Here is a 21,853-nt window from a genome sequence, read left to right on the forward strand (position 1 = left end):
CCAAAGGATCTGTACTTGGACCTATGCTATTCAACATATTCATAAATGATCTAGAAGAGGGAGTGAACTATGAGGAGGCGAAATTTGCAGATGATATAAAATTATTCAAGATAATTAAGTCCAAAGCAGACTGTGAAAAGTTACAAAAGGATCTCACAAAACTGGGTTACTGGGCAACAAAATGGCAGGTGAAATTCAGTGTTGATAAATGCAAAGTAGTAATGCACATGGAAAAAAATAATCCCACCTATATATACAAAATGATGGGGTCTAAATTAGCTGATATCTCTAGGAAGATCTTGGAGTCATTGTGGATAATTCTCTGAAAACATTCTCTCAATATGCGGCAGCATTCAAAAAAGCTAACAATGTTCAGAACCATGAAGAAAGGGATAGATAAAACAGAAAATATGATAATACCACTATATAAATCCATAGTACACAACACATTGAATACTGCATACAGTTCTGGTCTTCCCATCTCAGAAAAGATATTTAGAATTGGAAAAGGTGCAGAGAAGGGCAACAAAACTGATTAGGCATATGGAACAGCTTCCATACAAGGAGAGGTTAAAAAGACTGGGATTATTCATTTTAGAAAAGAGATGACTGGGGGGGCGGGAGATATGATAGAGGTCTATAAAATCATAAATGGTATAGAAAAAAAGTGAATAGGGAAGTGTTATTCGCCCCTTTGTATACCACAAAAACTAGGGTCACCCATTGAAATGAATAGGCAGAAGGTTTAACACAAACAAAAGGAAGTACTTCTTCACATAACACACAGTCATCCTCTGTAGCTTGTTGCCATGGGATGTTCTGAAGGCCAAAAGTATAACTGGATTCAAAAAAGAATTAGATAAGTCTATGGAGGATAGGTCCCACAATAGCTTTTAGCCAAGATGGTCAGAGAGATGCAACTGCATGCTCCAGGTGTCCCTAAGCCTCCAAGTGCCAGAAGCTAGTGCTGGATGACAGGGGATGGAACACTCAAAATTGCCCTGTTCTGTTATATCTGAAATATCTGCCACTGGCCACTATCAGAGACAGGACAGTGAGCTAGATGGACCATTTATGGCTGTTCTTATGTTGAACTACAACCAACAGTCCCCAAATACAGACCTTTGGGAGGGGATTCAGCTCATGCCCAGCTGCTGTCTCTGCCCCCATACTCATTTCCCCTGATCCTTCTAATAGGTCAGGATTAATTGCCTGCTGCATTCGTCCTGAAGTTATGTGGTTGTTAAAATGGACATTTAAGCTATGATTTTCAAAAGGCGAAGGGAGCTAGGTACCCAAATTGCTTTGAGTTTCAGTGAGATTTTGGCACCTTGACCAGAACCCTCGAAGGTATTTAGGTACCCAACTCCCATTGAAATCAGTGGGAGTTAGGGACTTAAATACTTTTAAGGATCTTGGTCCTAACTCCTTTAGCCTCCTTTGAAAATCCCAGCCTATTAATTAATTGAAACTCAAGTTCTAAAAATAAACAAGGTTTAGGGATCCTGTATGTACGGATAGCTGGAGCCACGAATAGGAAGTTTCAACCAATGTTCCCTGTAAACTGCCTGGCTAGACAGAAATCTTGTATGTACTGCACAGGTCAGAAACCGTGCCACTCACGCCTCCTCCATACAGCCCAGCAGAAACAGCTACCTGTCAGAATTAACTACTGGCAATGGTTTCAACACAGCGCTCCACAACTTCAGAACTGCCGTTGACAGGACCCAACCCACATGCCCACCACACACTTACCTTCTCCCCACCACACAACTCGGCATACCCCTCACTGAAAAAAAGGCATAAGCTTGCCCAAGGACAAAAATGTATTGCTCAGTGGAGTGTGTAGCCTGCTCACTACAACAAATTTTTAGAGGGAACATTGGTAGCAGGAAGTTACTTTCAGTTTTCCTGACAGAGGTTGTCTTGGTATTGGGCTATATTATGGTTTTACCCACAGCCCAGTACTGCATTGTCCAAGGAGAAGCACAAGTCCCCTCCCTACTGCTCCCTCATTTTTGCCCCCTGCCCTTGTTATTGTCTCTCAGCTTCCCATGCCCCCCCCTTGTTTTTCCCCTTTTGTCCCCTCACCCCCATTTTTTAAATCCCTTCTCCTTCCCCCATTTTTATCCCCATTTTGTTGGAGGAGAAGATTGTTATGGTAAGAGGGCAGCAGCTTCATTTATTCCTGCTTCTTTCCTCTGTTGTTACCGAGCATGTTCAAGTCCCTCAGAGCTGATACAGCGCCAGAGATCCTTTAGCTCTCCATCCCTGCCTCAAAGGCAGCATTGGAATGGCAGGGGTATGAGCATCACTCTTGGTATGCCAGTCTGACAGAGCCACGTCAGCTTCATGGGAAAAGGGGCAGGGTGATCCAAGCTAACTGACTTCATACGTAGCCTGAGCCACCATCCCGCCCCTGCCTTCCCTGATGAAAGCTCATACCTACTCTGAAAGCCCCAGATACCTGTATAAGATGGTCCTACCTGACATGTGTGTGTTCCTGGGGCAGCACTCTCTTCTCCTTGTGCTACTGACCACCGTTGCTCTCAGTCCAACAACTGTAGTTGCACTAACCCAAGAGGATGTCTGCAAAAACGATGTCTATCCTCCTCTGTGGCATCAGGCTCCTGGAAGCATAGAGGATTTCCCAGTACATGGCAACAAAATCTTCATCAATGCCTGGAACTATCTAGAGAGACTGGGAGTGTATAAGATCTTGCTCAACTATTCAGCTAAATATTTCACCACATCTGGATCAAATAATGTTGGCAATATCCTATGGGGCTTGCCTCTGCAGCTTGGCTGGCAATATCATACAGGTACAAACTCTCTCCTTAAAAGGGCTGTAATAACTAAATATTTAATAGAGAAATGCAGGTTCGTTATTTTCATGGTCTCTTACTTGCAACCAGTACAATCCCATACATTCTGAATTTTGCTTTACCCAGAAGAGAGTTAAGTTGCTAGGTCGGAAGGGAACTTTTGAAATGAATGCAATGTCCTTGCACTGTTGAGCAATAGATACGGGGACTTGAAGTTGCCTTGCTGATATGGGAAGATATTGCCACATACAATGTTAATCAGAAGCCAAGTATGGTTTTTAAAATTCCTATTAGGCCAAAAATAGAGGTAGAAAATTAATAGATTAGTGTCTTAATTCACTGCTTTAAAAAGCATTTCCTGATCATCTAATTTTATACTGGATATTGCAACTCTGTTTTTAAAATATTAACTGATTGTTTTTGTTGTTGTTTTAATTTGGTAGCTTATGAGATCTTCATTGGTAGCTTCAGCATAATTCCTTGAGTGGATTGAAAAATTTTAATTTTTTATGAATTTGTTTTTGAAAATATTTTCAAAACTTGTCCCTTTTTTCCTTTTTGACCAGCTTAAAGTGCAGGAGAGATTTTTTGAAATTTCAAAGTTTTAACAAAAAGAGTTGTGAAAAAATTCATGAAAATGTTTGTGTAGGTCAGCCAGGCCTAGTACCTGAGGGCCCAGTCCACAAAAGCCAAGCAACATCACTATTTTCAGTGATTTGTCATTCTTGTTGCCAGTCTTAGTAGACTGCAAAATGAAAGTATATATGTGGTACAGGGAGGCATACCTATGCTAACCAGATTAAAGCTAGCCCGCCGGGGAACCTGGGTACATACCTGGGTTGCTACCTTATGCTGAAACCCACGCTGCCATGTCTACAGTGCTGTTGTTACTGGTATTAGCAAGATTAAAATTAGCATAGATATGCCTATCCATGCTAAAATCACATCTTCATTGTGCAGTGTATACGTACCCTAAAGGTCTCTCCAGGTCAGATATGAGGCACATTAGTAAGAATTTTATGAGGAATCTTGCCCTGCTACTTACTGTAGTGTAACTGTTCTGTGGATAAAGAGAAGCCTCCCACTTAAAGGCGGTGGTAATTCCCCCTGTTTCATGTGTTAACAACTGAATTTACCAGTGTTACCACTCAGGAGACTAAATTTTCTAAGAAATTTCCTAGCTAAAAAATTGTTGGTAAATTTTCAAGTAAACATTTAAAAATCACCCTGTTCTGAAATCCCCTGCCTTCCATTGCACAGTGCTGGGAGACGGTCCTAACTTAAACAATGAAGTGCTTTTGCATCTTCCCAGTGCCATTGGGGAAATTTGGAAAAAAGTTTTAGCTAAACATGATAGCGTCAATTATCTATTGTAACAAATTCTGCCTAGCTGTTCCTCTCTGCTCCCAGATTTTCATGGGAGGTCTCTTCCTGCAAGTGCCCTCTGATCAGCACCCCACTGCTGAAGCACATGGGAGAGTAGGAGCCAGAGTGCCCATTATAGGATGGTCCGTGCAGTCAGCCAGGATGGGACAACATTTGGGGGCAGTGCCAGAGCTCAAGTCCTCACATTGGGCAGTAGTATAACACCCTAGGTATCAGCACACAATACTCTTAGCAGTCTGCTGGTTTCTTCTCTGCCAAGTTTTTCAGCAATTCCTCAGAAGTAGCTAGAGTTAAATTTTAATTACCAACATACCTCCCACACATCTACCCTGTAATCTCCATATTCTAAATTAAGAGAAGAACAATGGAATTCATCACGCAGGGACACTCTCTTTAATTGCTTTGTTTTGTAAAGTGCTATGGATATCTTCAGCACTACTATGGAGGCTTCGGTAACTAGTGAATCTATGAAACTGTAGCTAAATATAGTTAAGCAACAGTCTCCAGGACTGTCAGTATATCATCTTTCTAAAGCACTTAATTCACTTTAAAAAGCTGAACTACAATCAATTTTGATTTAGATTTGACCCATATCATTGACTAGTTTCAAATTAGGCTCCTAGTAGGGCTGTCAAACGATTAAAAAAATTAATTGCGTGATTAATCGCACCGTTAATAATAGAATACCATTTATTTAAATATTTTTGGATGTTTTCTACGTTTTCAAATATATTGATTTCAATTACAACATGGAATACAAAGTGTACAGTGCTCACTTTATATTTATTTTTTATTACAAATATTTGCACTGTAAAAAACAAAAGAAATAGTATTTTCAAGTATTGTACTGCAATCTCTTTATCATGAAAGTTGAACTTACAAATGTAGAATTATGTATAAAATATAACTGCATTCAAAAACAAAACAATGTAAAACTTTAGAGCCTACAAGTCCACTCAGTCCTATTTCTTGTTCAACCAGTCCCTCAGACAAGCAAGTTTGTTTACATTTGCAGGAGATAATGCTGCCAGCTTCTTGTTCACAGTGTCACCTGAAAGTGAGAACAGGCATTCACATGGCACTGCTTCAGCCAGTGTCCCAAGATATTTACATGCCAGATGCACTAAAGATTCATATGTCTCTTCAGTGTGATTAAAACTGCAATTAATCGCAAATAATTTTTTTAATAATTTATTTTAGTTAATTGCGTGAGTTAACTGTGATTAATTGACAGCTCTAGCTCCTAGTTATTTCATTTTGGTTACGCAATGTATTGAAATATAATAGTAAAAGGATCCCCAAACTTTTTCATGGTATGGATGACATCTTACCAGAGGGATTGTTTTGTGGATATCTTCTCACCGTTCATGATTACATGTCTACCCTAAGGCAAGTACAGCAATTGTTTATATATAAAATAGTAATCAAAAAGGATTTAATGTATTTTAGATTTCATTTAATGTGATTTGCCTGGCAGAAACAAAGGTGAAAGACACCACCACATATCCAGCTCATTCTCCACAGACCAAATGCTCTACTGTCCAGCATTTAGGAACCTCTGTAATAGCAGATATTGTAAGACCCTAGTCACCAAAGCACATGCGTAAATAGTTTGCTTAATAAGCATGGGGATACTCATGTCACATGCTTGAACGTGTGTATAAGTGAAATGCTGAATTACAATGAGGTTACTCACATAATTAACGTTAAACACATGATTTAAATGTGTTGCCGAACAGGAAGAGGATTACTTATGTTACATCCTTCAAGTTAAACATGTGCTTAAATGCCTTGAAAGAATCACCAGGAGACTGTAAACATGTTTAACATGAAGCACGTGTTGAAGAGTTTGGCTGAACAGGAGTGGGATTACTCAAATGCTTAATGTTGAGGACACACTTTTGTGCTTTGTTGAGTTCAGGCCGTGGGTTGGGAGTCTCAATTCGTTGGCACTACAAGAGGCATTGATTGTGAAATTAAACTACCATATGAACATTAACCATTTTCTTTCACTGAGCCAAATCCTGCATGCTTTGCTTATACAAGAAGTCCCATAGGCTTCAGTGGGACTGCTCCTGTGAATAAGGTGAGTAGCATCTGGCATTCCATTTTGTTTTGATTCAGGCAGGCTAGCAGATCCTTCCAATGTTACCACCTGCAGCCATGGCGCTGGACAGCATCTGTGCATCTCTGTACGAAGCTGGTGGGCCTGTAAGTACATGTTATTAGTTTGCTCTTATTCGGAAAACGAGTAATGACCTAGAAGGCAATTCAGAGTCTCTCATCCATTTGAACTCCACTTCAAAGTAATTTCAGCATTACACGACTGTGCAGTGAAAGGTCACAGAACAATATATAAACACAAGTAAATTAAGACTTCTTAACCCTGAAACTTGTGGAGGTTTAAATTCTCAACCTTAAAGTGGGGCAGTATTCTGAAAAGTGAATAAAAATGGCAGAGTGGGGTTCCATATTTGGCATCTATCAATGACCCCAGATCCAGTTTGCTCATTTTAACTGCCAGCACCATAGCCAGTCAATGATGTGAAAGTCAAGCTGGGTTCTTTCTGGTTCATGCATCAACGTGAAGAATAAAAATCCTGTGGAGCAATTCCATCCTCAGTTGCACCTTCCCAACTCCATTGTTGTCAATACGATTGTACTGGGGCCAATTGGACAGGAGGAACAGGAGTAGGCTAATCCCACAGGAAGCAAGCCTGTGCTCTTATCACCTCCTCCCGTCAGAGCATGTGAATCCTTTCCTGAGATAAAAGCGTAAAGCCACCAGCTCACCCACCGGGTCTGTAGGAGCAACAACACTGCCCTGACTGAGCATATGATTGCCCAGACTTTCATGTGGAAGGGAAAACACACTGCTCCTACATCAGCAGTTTTCAAACTTTGAGCTGACCCACTCCACCCTCCCCCACTTTTAATTACAATTTTTGGTTGCACCAGTCCCTCCCACTTTGGGATTTCAGGCCATGGGAATGTGAGGGTCTCTGAGGTGGAACCAGCACTGGGCATGGAGGCTGCCAGGACTGGAAATCAGCACGGGTGCAGCAGATGTTAACACTGGCCCACAAACTGGGTAGCCCAAAAAGGTGTCAAGGGTGGAGGTGGCACTCCCTGCCCAAGCCCTGCTGTGCAAGGATGGCACCAGCTGCCTGGCATCGCTGATTGCCCCCCTTGTACAAGATTGCAACCTTCCTCCATGGCCCCCAGGGAGGTGCACCCCACAATTTGCAAATCTCTGTTCTACATACATCCAGGCTTGTTAAGAGACTTTGCAGCGATACTGGCAGTTGATTTATTGCCCTTTCCTTTAGGCTTATGAGTTCCAGGAGCTTATGTAACAGGTCTTCTGTTTTCCAAAAAAAGCTGTGCCAAAGTTTGCAGAAAAACAAAGGCTGCATTCTTTACCGGCTGAGGATTTGAGTGTCTTAATTTGCTATTCCACTCTCCTTTTAATTCATAGACATATGGAAATAAGCTCCAAAAACACACATTGAAACAATATGGCCAGTTTTTCCCCCCAGAGCTGGCCTTACATGGCAGTATTTCTAGTCTTTCTACTGAAGCGTAACTCCTCAAAGAAAGAAAAAGGATTTTTTTTTTTTTTTTTTTTTTTTAGAAATCACTAATTTCTTACTGGCCCGTTTCTCCTTGAGGGCTACCCACATGCCAATTGAGAAACTTTAGCTATTCTAAAATGAACCATAAAAAGCATACTTTTCTCTGTTTACATATCCAAAAATGAATGAACTTGTTCAGAGATTTTAAAGAAATTTCTATTTTATGTCCTGGGTAAGATTTTCTAAAGCATCTAAATGATTTAGATTCTAAGCCTCATTGAACGGCAATGGGATCTGGGCTTGGCACTTTTGATATGAGGCTTAGGCTCCCAGGTCACTTAAGCCTTGCAATGCTGAGTGGAGTAATGCCTGAATACCTTCAAAAAGCTGGGCCACAGGTGCTTTTGTAATTTTATCTTATGCCTTTTTTCAGAAAGGAAACTGACAGGTAGGGGAAAAAATGAGAATAATTCTTTACAGCTTAATATGAATATTTGAGCTTAAAGACACTTACATGGAACAAATGTTTTTTAAAAACCCTATTCTTTTAGATAAGGCAGGCTTTTTCCTACAGAAAATTTCAATCTTCAAGTTTTTATGATCTTTTTTAATGTTCAACCAATAGTCTATCTCCTTTAAAAAAAAAAAAAAAAACTTTTCCCTCCATCACTTCTGTCCCTCACTCCCAAATCTCCCCCGCTCGTATTTTCCTGTCATGTGACCCTCCTCCTGCTCCACACCACATGCTGGCTGGCTGCCTGGATCTACTTCATCCTAGCAACCTCCCATGCCATACACATATTTTCTTTTGGAGACTTCTGTAATTAAGAGTCTGGCAACAAGTCAGACCCTAAAAATATACATCATGTGACCAGTGGGTGCTCAAAGTTACAAAGAAACATAGGAATTGCCATGCTGGATCAAACCATCTAATCCAGCATCCTCTCTCTGACAGTGGCCAGCATCACAGAGGAGGGTGCGAGAAACCTTGCATTAGAATAACCAATTTGAATGGGTATCATAATGTCATCATGTATTCTTAGCAAAATAGAAACATCACTTTACTTTTAACTGTGCTTACACTACCTCTCTTCAACAACATAGTACAGCACATTTGCTACACAGAGCTCACAGTGTGTGACTTTTTTTGCTATCTTCAGAAAAGATGATTAAATAAACTCATTCCTGTAAGAGTGGAGCAGTGCAAGTATGGGTGTGTGTTGAAGATTTTTTGAAACTAGCAAGATACATGTAAAACACCAGAGCTAGATCACTTTGCTTATATGTTGCATTTGTCCCCACCCCCATCCTTTTCTCCTTCTTAGATTGCAACCGTTTCAGTACTGGGCTCCAATCTCAATACACTTCTGAAGCACCAAGCAAACTTTTGGTGCTACGTAAATGGGGAAAAAAATGTCAGGCTTATAAGTGTATGAAGGTAAATATGAGTTTAAAATAAGAGCTGTAACTTGTAATTAGAGGTATGTAATGCATACCTTCCTTCCATTCCGGTTTTTATATCATGCCCATAATCAGGGTAAGTCCCTCCTTCTGAGTAATAGAGCATTGTCAAACAAGGAGTACTGCTCACACTAATAGGAGACATGATGTCAAACCTTTGGTATCCTTCTGACGGAGTGTAAAGCTTGAGGGCATGAGCAGAGTGAACTGCATACTATATTTTAACTAGCATCATTCTCGTATCATGGAAATGTGTCTCCATAGGAAAAGAAAGAGGCTATATGATCTTCAGTCACTTTTTCCCCAAGCATGCAGTATAAATACTCCACAGACTTTCAGATCTGGGCTCAAACATACTTAAATAGTCAGAAATAAACTTACTGTTACCACTATCTACTTTCGACCACCGGTTAGTTATTTCTGAAAGCCTGCCTCAGAGTGACCCACCAAAACAACCACTGTACTTATAAATAAAACCATATTTGGGGGCCATTCCTGAATTTCTTGTGCACCTAAAATTCAATGAGTTTGGGGGGCAAAGGAATGCCAGGAGACTGGGAGTAGGGAGAAGAAAGAGAAAACTTCTTCTTCCAACAGCTAGATGGAGATCAGAGACTTAAAAACCAGGAGGCACCCACAATCTATATGCTGTTACGAAGCAAACAGCCCCATACAATGCCCACCAGAGGGCACCCTGATAAGAGTGTCAGCACCTTTTCGTTTCCTAGATGCTAGGTGTGGGTGCTGGGCTTCTCACCAGGATAAGGCCCATGGAGCTAATTTTCATGAGTTTAGTATTGTGCGAGTGTCTGGTAAACTTTTGAGCCCTGTTCATGGTAACATTTAAGGGCCTCATTTTTCAAGTTGCTAACCCGCCCTGCAAAGTACTGAACACCTTCAACTCCTATTGACTTAACAACAATCGAACTATCATGTGTAAACGACTGGTGATTTTAAACATTAGCACAGGAGCAGAATCTCACTGTTTTCTCTAGGTAGGCATGTTTCATTCACTTGCAACTGTCATCTCTTTTTCTTTTCATGTGTTATTATAGCTGTGAATTACTATCTGAGTATTATACCATTTCTGGGTGCCACGGAAGCTGGTTTCTTTGGACAGTTGCAACATGAGATAAAAATATTACCACCAGAAGAGCTAAGAGCAGATTTCTGCTACAGCACTGCTGACTGCCGTTCCCGCATTCCAAAAGTCATGGATGCATGGAAGGCTTATTTTGAGGTAGATCATCTTTTTTCTGTTGTTCATAGTTTGTGACAGATGATACCAGAACATTGCTTTTTCAAGTTATCATTAATGTTTTTTAAGAATCAGAGGGCCTGATTCACATCTCATTAATACCAGTTTCAGTTAGGAGAAATCCAGGTGAAGTCAATGGAGTTACTGTGATGTAAAATTAGTTAGAGAGGAGTATCACGTTCAGAATTTTTAAGGTTTGTAGCTTTATTTCTTCACTTAAAATAATTCTATGTTTTGGAGTCTGACTCGAGAGATTGTTATGCTAATACTTATACTAGTAATTTGGGAGCTGTGCTATGGCTATACAAAGAACAGAAATGTGATACAGAATCTTTTCCTTGAGAAATGCCCTTATCCTACATTTATATGATCCCTTTGCTTCTTTTGAGTGTCAAAAGAGTTGTTGAAAGTTTCACCCAGAGAGACAGTCTTTTGCACACGTACAGTCTTTCCCTCTCACTTCACACCTTTTCTCTAAAAGAGAGGTGACAGTTTCTTCTCCATCCCAAGTTTCAATAATGATTCCTTTAGTTAGACTTCCTCTCAGATTTTCTGTGAACAGCCAGAGATGAAAGTATTATAATGTCCAGTCCATCAGAGACTCAAAGTCTAAAACAAAAATTCTCTTGGGAAACTAGACAGGTGAACCAGAGAGCGGAAGGGTATGACTGGATCAGTCATTACAGATATTTGTTTTCTTAAGTTTATTCATCTGAAATAATATGTTTAGAAGATTATAATCAAAGAACTAAAATTATAATCCTAACCTAAAAGACAGCTGGCATGATACATTTTACAGCTAACTTTCTTTCTGACTTCCTGAAAATCTATATCAATGCACTTGAAAGTGTGTAAGAGACCGCCCAAGTCAGACCAAGAATACAAGGATTGTAGCATAGAAAATTCCATGATGTCAAAACACAGAACTCTTGTTTATAATAAGACTTTTTAATAAAAATGTCCCCACTATTGCTAATACCAGTTCAGCTCCACAAGTTTTGGCAACATTGGGAACTTACAGGAAGTGGTGTTGTTAAAAAAACCCCAACATATCCTAACAATTTCTTGGGACCTCTCCATATTCCAAAAAATCAACTAAAGCCACTACACAACTTAATTTAGAAATCAGTGCTCACTAACTGTAGCAGGAAGAGGTAATCCAATGTGTACCAAGCCCTTTGTTTATTGTTGACTTGTTTGTTTCTTGTCTTCCCCTTGGAAATGATATCCTCAGCTGAATCATCCATTATAAGTACAGCAAACTATAGAAGAATTCAGTCTAAACATTTTTTCCCAACTCTAGCAGTAGTTCCCATATTTTAAAAAGCAAAGTGGGACTAAGATGAAATGTATCCATTTAAACAGGAATTTTGAATAACAGAATGCTTTCAGGTTGCAAATCCAACTATTTCAGAGTCAGAAAAAGCACCACTTTAGGAGTAAATTACAATGTGTGTCATCCAGTTTTAGGCCTGATGCATAAGTTACTGGGTGAAATTCTATGTCGTGTATTATGCAGAAGATCATCCTAGATCATCAGAATGGTAACCCTTATCCCTCCCTTTCCCCTCACCCCCATTTTGTCTTCTAGATTTGGCCTGGCTCCATTGAAGTCAATGACAAAATCTCACTAACCTTAATGATTAGTCATGATTTCACCCTGTAAATTTATTAATCATTCTTTCTCCCCCCCATGTCAAATATTAAGCTTTAATCGATATGCAACATGACCACACTCTAACTATTTAAAAGCAATTTGCCCCAGTTAAACAAAGCATTTGTCAAAATAATTGTTTTGCAAGTAACTAACTACTATGTATTTTTTTAAACTAGTCTCACTGGTAATATTTGTATGTTCTGCTTTTACTTTAGTATCTATTATCCACTGAACAGAAATCTGAAAGGCCCACAGCATCTTCCTTCTCAATAGAAAAAGATGAAGCATTGCATTACTTGTGGGAAGCACATGTAGCGTCCATTGCTTATGCAGTTCCAAAGTTCAGAAACAGGTAAGAGAAAGCCACAAAAGTAGGGTCAAAAGGGGATGATTCCCCAGTTCCATGTCCATTAGTAGGCACCATATTTGCATGGTTTAGTATACTCTTTCTTGCTCATCATGCTCCTGACTCTTTAGTTATATTGTAGTGGTACGTGTTCAGCAAGATTTGTATATTCAAGAGTGGCAGGGACTGCAACATGAACGCTCCTTCTAGAAAATGGCAGGGCACCAAACAACCTGAGACATGGCTGAAGTGGCAAGAAGACCAGGAGATGTATCATTCTGGGGCAGTGTATACTATGACAGAATTAACTGGAATTAACATCCTCAAGAATGGCAAAGCAGCTGGTGTAGATGACATTCACAAAGAACAAATCAAATACTTCTGACCAGCAACAAAGATCTGGTTATTCAAGTTGTTTAACACACTCTCAGCCACACATAAAGTCCCCAGTATCTGGGGGTGAGCATGTGCCATGGCACTCCTTAAGCCAGGGAAGAATGAAATGGAGCTGAAGAACTTAAGGCCTATAACCACTGCTATGCCACTACTACAAACTATATGAGCATTTCATCTTAAACCACCTATCACCACTTGTTGAAAAGCAAGTAATCCCAGAGCAAGCTTTGAAAAGCGTATGGTAACAGGCTCTGTGTTTGCCGACCTATCAGCAGCAAATGACACAGCTATGTTAAAATTGGCGAGGTCTGGGCTCTCAGTTTATTACACCAAGAACCAATTGTGGACCAAGCCAGCCAAAACACAGGTGAGTCTGTTCCATTTTTGGTACCATGAGGCCAATAGACAACTCAGCATCATCTGGAATGGGGTACCATTTGCCCTCTATCTACCTACGAGTGATCCTAGAACTCTCTCTCTCCTTCAGGGCACATGTGGAGAAGATAAAAGGCAAAGTTAGCACCCAGGATAACATACTCAGGAAGCTTGTAAATTCAAAATGGGGAGCCAACGCAGCAACACTAAGAGCCACTGCACTTACACTTTGCTATTCAATGGCCAAATACGCATATCCAGGGTAGAAAAGATCAACTCATGCAAAGAAGCTGGATCCTGTTCTGAATGACAGATGCTCCTAAATCACAGAATGTCTAAAACCAACAAACGTGAACAGCCTTTATGCGCTAGCTGGACTCGCTCCACTGGATATCAGGAGATCAGTCACAAACAAAACGGAATGATTACAACAGGTCAACAATACCAGACATCTGTTACGTGGCTATATTGTAGCAGTGAGCCACCTGAAATCATGGAAAAGCTTCCTTGCTGCAACAGACCTGCTTAAAAAAATCACTGACTGTCGCACAACTGGACAAGTAGCACATATAACTAAAAATACTTATCAAGGATGTCAAAATGCACATTGACATTGCTGGACACCTTCTCACAGGCACGGAATAGGGTTGGTTGACCTGGAGATGTTTAAATCACCTCCGAACAAGAGTTGACTGGTCAAAAGTCAATATGTGGAAGTGGGGCTACTCCAGTGACCCAGGCACATGTGACTGAGGTAAAATACAGACCATAGAACATCTGTTAGTCTTCCAGCTTGTGCCAGACCTCACCAGGGCCAGAGGCCAGGCCACATTATGTGCCCAATACTGGAAAAACCTATGACTTCAGTGGAAGGACATGAGAAGAAGATGGGCCTGATCCAGAGCCCACTGATTTCAACAGGAGTTAACTTCAGTAAGTTTTGGATTAGTCTCCTACAGAGATTTAATGAGTGACTTCCTCCAGTCCTTTCATCTACTGCCTCCATATTCACCACTTTGGTTTGCACTAAGCACAATCATTTCATCCTGTGTACACTCTTATTTACGCTTTCCCCTTGCTTGCTCTGTACCTCAGTTTCCCTACTGTTAGGTGGGGATAATGATACTGACTGCCTTTGTAAAGTACTTTGAGATCTACAGATTAAAGTGCTATATGAGAGCTAATTGTCATTCTTAGTATTATTTTAGGTATCCATTCAAGTCTTTCTCTCACTCAGTTGTTTGGGTCATGATACTAACTCAAAACCAAGTTAGATAAATGATACCACCAATGCTACCAACCATATACAGAAGTGAACTTGACAGGAAATCTGCAGCACTGCCCTTACAATAACAAGCATTGGAACAGTATTATTCTTGCATCTATGCATAGTCCTAATCATTCTGCCATCATGTGTAGGAATTAGAGCTGGTTGAAAAAGCCAATTTTTTTCACAGGAAATTTTGAAAAATGTTAGTTTTTTTCTGAAATTTCCCATGGAAAATTTTCAGTTTCTTGAAAAATGTAAACAAACTAAACATTTTTGGATTTTTGCCCAAAGGCCTTGTGACAGGTTTGCTCTACTCACCATTGGATGGCGCCACCTGCTGGCAGTTCTGGGGATTAGCTTGGTCAGACTGATGCCCCTTCCAGTTGTTGCATGCTGTCCCTCCACCTTGGTCTCTGTCTGCAGCCCCTCTCTTGCTCCAGGAGCTGTTGCATCCCATTTCTGACTCAGCCCTCTGGCTAGGTCACTATCGTGGTTTCCCCTTCCGGGGCAGGAAGGCTTTTGTAGAAGCCCTGCCTGTCCCTCACAGGTGAGCTTCTAACTAGCTGCCTCCAGCTTAAAGCTCCCTTGCTTGCAGCCTAATTAGCTGATTTGGGCCCACCCGGCCTAATTCAGCTCTTGCAGGGCTAGTGTGAGGAGCACACCCCATTACGGGCCTGAACATTTTAACCAAAATAAACCATTTTTACCAAAAATATTTGTTTTAGTCAAAAAGCCATTTTCTGTTGAAAAAGAAATGATTCTAGGATAAAAATTTTAGCCAGCCCTAGTAGAAACCATCAGAGAAACACAAGTCCTCCTTTTCTTTTTGCGGATACAGACTAACACGGCTGCTACTCTGAAACCACAATTATATAATGGAGGCACTGGTCATGACTCCATAATTAAGGCTGAATTCCACTTTGCATGTAAAGTATGGATTCAATGTATTTCTTTTGGATGAAATATACAGCATATCCTCCTCAAACTTGCAGTGGTTATTCTCTGTGTACATTATTGGTTTTCTGAGAATTTACAAGGAAATCCATTCCTTAGTTTGTGAGCCAGAATTAATTAAAAACTGGGTGGTTCTTTAAGAAGTTTAGCAGCTTTGTCAGTCTTTTCTTTGTCCCAGATAATCTTAGCAACAGAATAATACAGGCACTTCAAAATTTCCTTATATTTAAAATTAAACTGAAATCCTGTTCAAAGGCTACATTTAAATGTGGTCGTAGTTAAGATATTAACTTAGTTTTCATTATATAGGTAACAAGCAGGCTCAGGTAATTCTTAAGGAGGGCCACTGTGATTTCAGGTAACTCAGCCAATCATCACCCTTCCTCTACTGCTAATTTGCATGCTACAGTTCTGTTAGTCATAATGACTCAGTGGTATGAGGGAGACTAGTCACACATATCAAGAATTCTCACTGGTAGACTACGGAGACCAGATGTCACTGCTCTTTAAAGTTTGCATGGCCATATTCTAGGCTGGGAATCAGTGCTTGAAAGGCTCCACAATAGCACTTCAAACAGCTCACTTGCACTCCAAGGTAGCACTGCCAGGGAAACTGAGGCAGGAGCACCCGGGGAGCCCTTAAGGCCCAATGATATTGGGTCTCTGGGACTAAGCTCTCCCTGCTACCCCTTTCACATATCACTGGTCTCACTAACACAGTCCTTTAAAGCAACAAGTCATTTATGGATTAAGGCATCTTACACGTTAGATGTAATGAAATATAAATGGTAGATTCATGAGCTCTGGGTAGGATTAATTTACCTGTTAACTTTGAGTTTTTATTTCTTTCAGCTTAAAATATGTCTCTGGCCCCGAAGCAAGTTTTGGGGAGAATTGGGCTAATGCTGTGGATTTCATTGCGGCTACACATTTTTCAGCAGATCTACAGAACACAAACTATTTCCAGGCTTTCTTACCACCGCGGATGCTATCTGAACGTGATAAAGCCCCATTCATTAGTGACTTCAGTCCACAGCAGAACAAAGTCTTGCTTTCATTTTGTGTTCTTCACAAAACAAATGAATTGACAGGTATGAGCCACCCATATTTTGTGTGTATATTACACCTTATCCATCATCTGTATAGTAAAAAAAAAAAAAAAAAAAAAATCACACGTAAATAGGTCAACCAACAGAGTGTGTGGAGACAACTTTGATTAGGGATTGTGTGTGTGTGTGTGTGTGTGTGTACGTACACCAAAGCAACTGACTTCATGCTTTTTCTCAATTATCAAAGGTATCATATAAATTCGAGTCTTCTTTAAAGTTAACATGAAAGCTGCAAAATAAGTTACACAGCATCATCTGATGGCAAAGTTTAGAACTACAAGCTCCTACAGTTCCAGTTCATTTACAGTTACACTGCTTAAATCTCTTTATTTAGTTCCCTTTATTTAGGAAAAGAGGTCGGCATCTTGAAGTGAAAATATAGTACTGTATAAGTACAGTGATATTGGAAAATAAGGATATTATATAATAAGTCTGAAAGAAATCTTTAACCCACACAGTATTCATGTACAACAATACAGAGCACATGTCAAAATTGTTACTGTGACAGGCTCTCTGATTTGTGAATTCAGTATGTGCTTGTGTCATTCTGATGCTTCTTTGAGAGCAGTAAGAAAGATTTCTTGGTGTAAAGGCCTTCTCACAGGAAACTTTCAGAAATGCCACAGAACTTGTATTCAACGAGCACTGAATAAATGTAAGAGCTGGATTATCTATAGAGATCTTTCTTTTAGATGTGCCAGTCTTCATGGAACTTCAGCACAAACAAATTTACATAAAACAATGGTCTCTCAGTAAGACTGTCTTCTCTGTCCTTCCTTGTAATGCCATTAGTGTATGTTTGGTAGGAATTTGTTTTATCAATTGGCCATCTGTAGGATAGTTATTGTATATGACCGGGTCTTCTGTTTAATTGTATAGATGAGGACAGCCATGGTCAGTCTGATGTCTGCTTGGAAAGGGCTTCTGTAGCTAGGGACACCTGCCAATCTACCCTGAAATACTTGAGGCCCACTGAGTAGCTTCGGAACCAGGATTAGGACTTCAAATTGCATCTGAGTTGAGATTGGAACCGCTGCAGTGACTGGAGCACTGAAATGTTGTTTCCTCATCACTGAAACTCAGATGACAGGCTGTGGCAAGTTGCTGGCCTTCACTTTCAACTCCAGGTTTTAGTGATATCAAGCCTGGAATTGACCACAGTATGGATCACTGTGGCCAGCTCCACCTCTGACAAGGATGGGGTGAAAGTGCCTTGCCAGCCAAAGAGGATGCAGGGGATTTCTAGCCATGGATGCCATTTGGGTGTCCAGGAGTTTGAACAGTCCAGAAGGACCCTGAGTCTGTCATACCACTTGATTAGAGGACTGACACATTCTACTGAGGGAAATGTGCTTTTGGATAGTCATTCAAACTTTTATGCTCTTGCCACTACTGTCATCTCCATCTTATCTGGATTAAGTTTCAGCCAGCCACTCTTCACCCAGGTGCCTATCTACTTCAGACATCGGGGAAGCTAGGTGATGGAGCAGCTGCCCTGTTCAGTGTGGAAGAGATGTAGAGCTGGGTGTTATCTGTATTTTCATACTGTTCAAGGTCACAGCATCCCCAAGTGGGTGAATGGTTGCATTGAATAACATAGGAGAAAAATCTGACCCTTTTGGCACTCTGCAAATGGGTGCTCTAGAGGCAGATCTCTGTGATCAATCTGACACCAGAGATCAGAGGGAAAGCTCAGCCTCCTGTTAAGTGTCTCAGAAGACTCAGCTGTGTCTGTACATGGCTGGTTGCCTGTCCATTATTCATACCTAAAGGTATGAGCATCAACATGTCTAGTATCATCCTAGTGTTTTATCTGGGTGCGAAACTTGACTGTGAAGAGTTTATTGTAGGATAATGTTAGACGACAGCTGGTGATGAAGCCCTTTGTTTTCTTCCCCCCAAATGGGCGATTAGTCTAGACACATCTCCCACTTCCTCCTTCAGAACTCTCAGTTGAAATTGACATTGTCCCAAAATCTTTCCTAGCTTGTTCTCTGTCCCAGTAACATGTCTTATTCCTCTCTGAACTGAACTTTTGTCCTATATCTTCTTTTCTTGTCTTGTCATTTCTCGGCCCTGGTTCTGCAGGCTGTTGAGCACCTCCTGTGAGGTGCTGAGTCTCCTCGGCTCTGGCTGACTTCAACGGGACTTGATGGGTTTTGGTACCTCACAGGACTGGGCCCTTGGACCGTAAGCTCTTTGGAGCAGGGGACGTGTCTCAATCTATGTTAGTGAAGCACCACATAAACGTCTTGTGCTAGATACGTTTTTATTGCCAGAAGTTGTAGAGATTTGAAACAAAATACAAAGAGCTTTATGCAAACAGGCAATAAAACCCTGCCATGCCCAGCCATAACCATCTTTTCCAATCTGGTGTAAACATCTGCCTTCCAGGTGCCTAGTTTAGGCCGCTCCCTACTGTCCTCTAGTCTCCCCTAACTAGCAGGGAGCTATATCTGTAGAGCTCTCCTCCTCCCCCATTATTAGCTCCTGCTTGATGCCATCATTCAGGAGCACCAGTTCCATTTAGGTTTTTATACTATATCCATCACTGGAGACCTGCCTTTTTCTAGCGCTCCTTTCCACTTGTTCTCACAGGGGGCAGCAGGAAGGAGTGAACGCCCTATATATTAGTGTTAGTGTATGGTTTCTGAACCCCAGCATACACACTGTCAACTGGAATAATCGATAGTCTATATGGAAGTATTAGTGTCTTTTCCCCCCTTTGGCTTGATCACTCTTCGATGCCTCAGCTTAGCAGTGGTGCAAAACCTGGATGGATTTTAAAAGAAAAATTAAGAAGTGTGTGATTATAACTGCTAGCGCATTGTCTTTTAAACACAGAAGCTATACATAGTTGTCAAAACAACATCTATATATGATCATAAATATAAAAAAAACAAGATCACAACATCTATATTTGATCATCCTTTCTTGCCACAGGGGTTATGAGAGAACTTACCCAATTGTTTATCACTACCACAACACCCTAATTTGACAGACCAGTTTCTGTCTCCATATATAGTTTTAAGTGATTATTATGCAGGCAGCCCACTTCTGTTTTGTACACATTACCTTCCACTATTCACACTTTTGTAATAGGTTTCAGCAGAGGTGTCTTCCACCTGATGGCCTCTTTGCCCCTGGACAGCTCACCCTACTCTTTTGTAGTGGCACTGATTTTATAGTACCATTTTTTTGTTTGCTTCTTTCCAAGGAGGAACCTTGCTGCTGCTGTGGAGAATGGCTATGTCTACTGAAGCAGGAAGGGCAGTGGTCCAACGTCTCATTGAAAACTTGATTATAGGCTCCGGAGTTTGATCCAGTGGGAATATATAATGATTTGAGCTGAGCTACTTTGACAGCACTTCATGTCTCAAAAACAGTTCCAACATGACCCTGATTGATTCAGCTATTTAACCCACAGTATATTGGGTGACCTGGTCACATTAACTTCTTGAAGCAGGATTTCCTAAGTAGCCATGTGAGTGCCTCTCTCTCTCCTATTGAATCAATATCGTTATGCCTAATTTTCTTTATTAGTCCTTATTTAGCTCATTTGCATGTAATTAAAATGTCTCGCTAAAATTATAAATGAGAACTCAGTTAATTTGCCTTATAAACAAATGTATAATGAATGAAAAATTAAATAGAGCCCAATTACAGTCTGATTGTCTCTCTTTTTCTGTATTCAATGGTCTTGCTAAATATGTAATTTGTCTTGTCTCTGATGGTCTCTGAATTGGTATTTCTCTGCTACAGCAGATTCCAGATTTTACATGACAGCAGCAATTAGGTTTGAAACTTCCAGCCTTTTCAATTTAAATATGGATCAGATGAATCATCTATCTGCTGCATTGCATCTTGGAAACACCTCAGTTCATAACATGGAGTCAAATCCTAAGTGGTGCCAGACATCTGTAACTCCCATTGATAGTATTCTCTGGCATAATCCAGCTACTGCTAGAGGACCAACACGGACTTTGAGTATTTCATTTATTTTACCTATTAATCCATGAGCTCAACCCTCAAAAATAGCCCACTGGTACCATTTGAGTGGGCAAAATCTGTTCCTGCATTTTGAATAGCTCTATGTCAACAGCTAACAAAACAGTTGTGGGCGACCTTCCTGCAGAGCAGTTTAGTGGTCGAGCTGAACCTGGTTTTTCGTTAAATTTTTTTATAAAAAATTCCTAATATGCGGATGCTTTTATTTCGTGAAAAATGAAAGGCAACACACTTTGATTATCTTTTATTCAACACATCGTTCGTTTATAAGCAAAAAGGATCGTTTCGGTATCATGTTCAGGACATTAATTTCCAGTCTAAAAATTTACAAAATATATCGTTATACCACATAATGTAATAGAAATATGTCTCACCATGTTTCCTGAAGCTTTTTCAATGCTCCTAACGTAATTGTGTGTCTTGCCATAACTACACTGATGAGTAACATATCAAGCCCAGCAACCCAATAGTCAATTGGAACGTCATCTCCTGATTCATGTACAAAGGGCAAAATCTTTGTCGGAAACACCAGGGGTGAGATCCTCACCCCGGCTGCAGCCCTTTTCCACTATAAAAGGGCTCTTGTAGCCTCAGTTGCAGCTGGGTGAGGATTCACCCTTGCCATTTGCTCAGTTTGATTGGCCAGTTTCCCCCCAAATGTGTATGAAATCTGTACTGGAAATCAAGAAATAATTGTCAGTACATTGAGCAGTTCAATGTTATTCTGTCCTTTAATGTCCCAGGATAAAGATTTCAATTACTCAATGTCATTTTATGGATAAACTTTTAATGTGCTTTAATGATTCCTGTCATTATCCAACCATTTTCAAAAGAAATACATTAATGAAGTCTAAGAAAATGTGGGTGTTTTTACCTTAATTACCTGGTTCATAGATCAGAGTAATTATACTTCAACAGATTTTGTGTATAATCTAAAAGTAATTACTACAGCTTCCAGCTGTTAAAATATTAAACTAATTGTATTCAAGAAAAGTTTGAAAACAAGATTTTGACCTTTTCTGTGTTTAAATTAGCTCCATCCCCATGGAGTCTTTGGGAAAAACAAGAGCTGACAACACAAATGTCCAGATAAATCAACAAGGAGCATAACTACGTATTGTAATTAGAATATACTTGTAGAATACATTTTTAAAAACCAGAAATTTCTTTATATACATTGATTACATTTATTAATAATTTGTAAATGGCAATCAGTAATTTCAGCACTTTGAA

The 21,853-nt window shown here is 40.2% G+C and overlaps 1 protein-coding gene across 1 annotated transcript; it reads left to right on the plus strand.

The window, feature by feature from the left end:
• The first annotated feature begins 2,431 nt into the window (after positions 1-2,431).
• On the plus strand, positions 2,432-19,933 carry C3H6orf58 (chromosome 3 C6orf58 homolog). Its single transcript, XM_074946937.1, has 6 exons — positions 2,432-2,822; positions 6,336-6,422; positions 10,303-10,487; positions 12,378-12,514; positions 16,356-16,594; positions 19,830-19,933. Exons 1-6 carry the CDS (start codon positions 2,432-2,434, stop codon positions 19,931-19,933), a joined length of 1,143 nt encoding a protein of 380 aa, XP_074803038.1.
• Positions 19,934-21,853: the final 1,920 nt, after the last annotated feature.

This window comes from Natator depressus, chromosome 3 (genome assembly GCF_965152275.1).
Source record: "Natator depressus isolate rNatDep1 chromosome 3, rNatDep2.hap1, whole genome shotgun sequence".
In the NCBI taxonomy this organism is placed as follows: Eukaryota; Metazoa; Chordata; order Testudines; family Cheloniidae; genus Natator; species Natator depressus.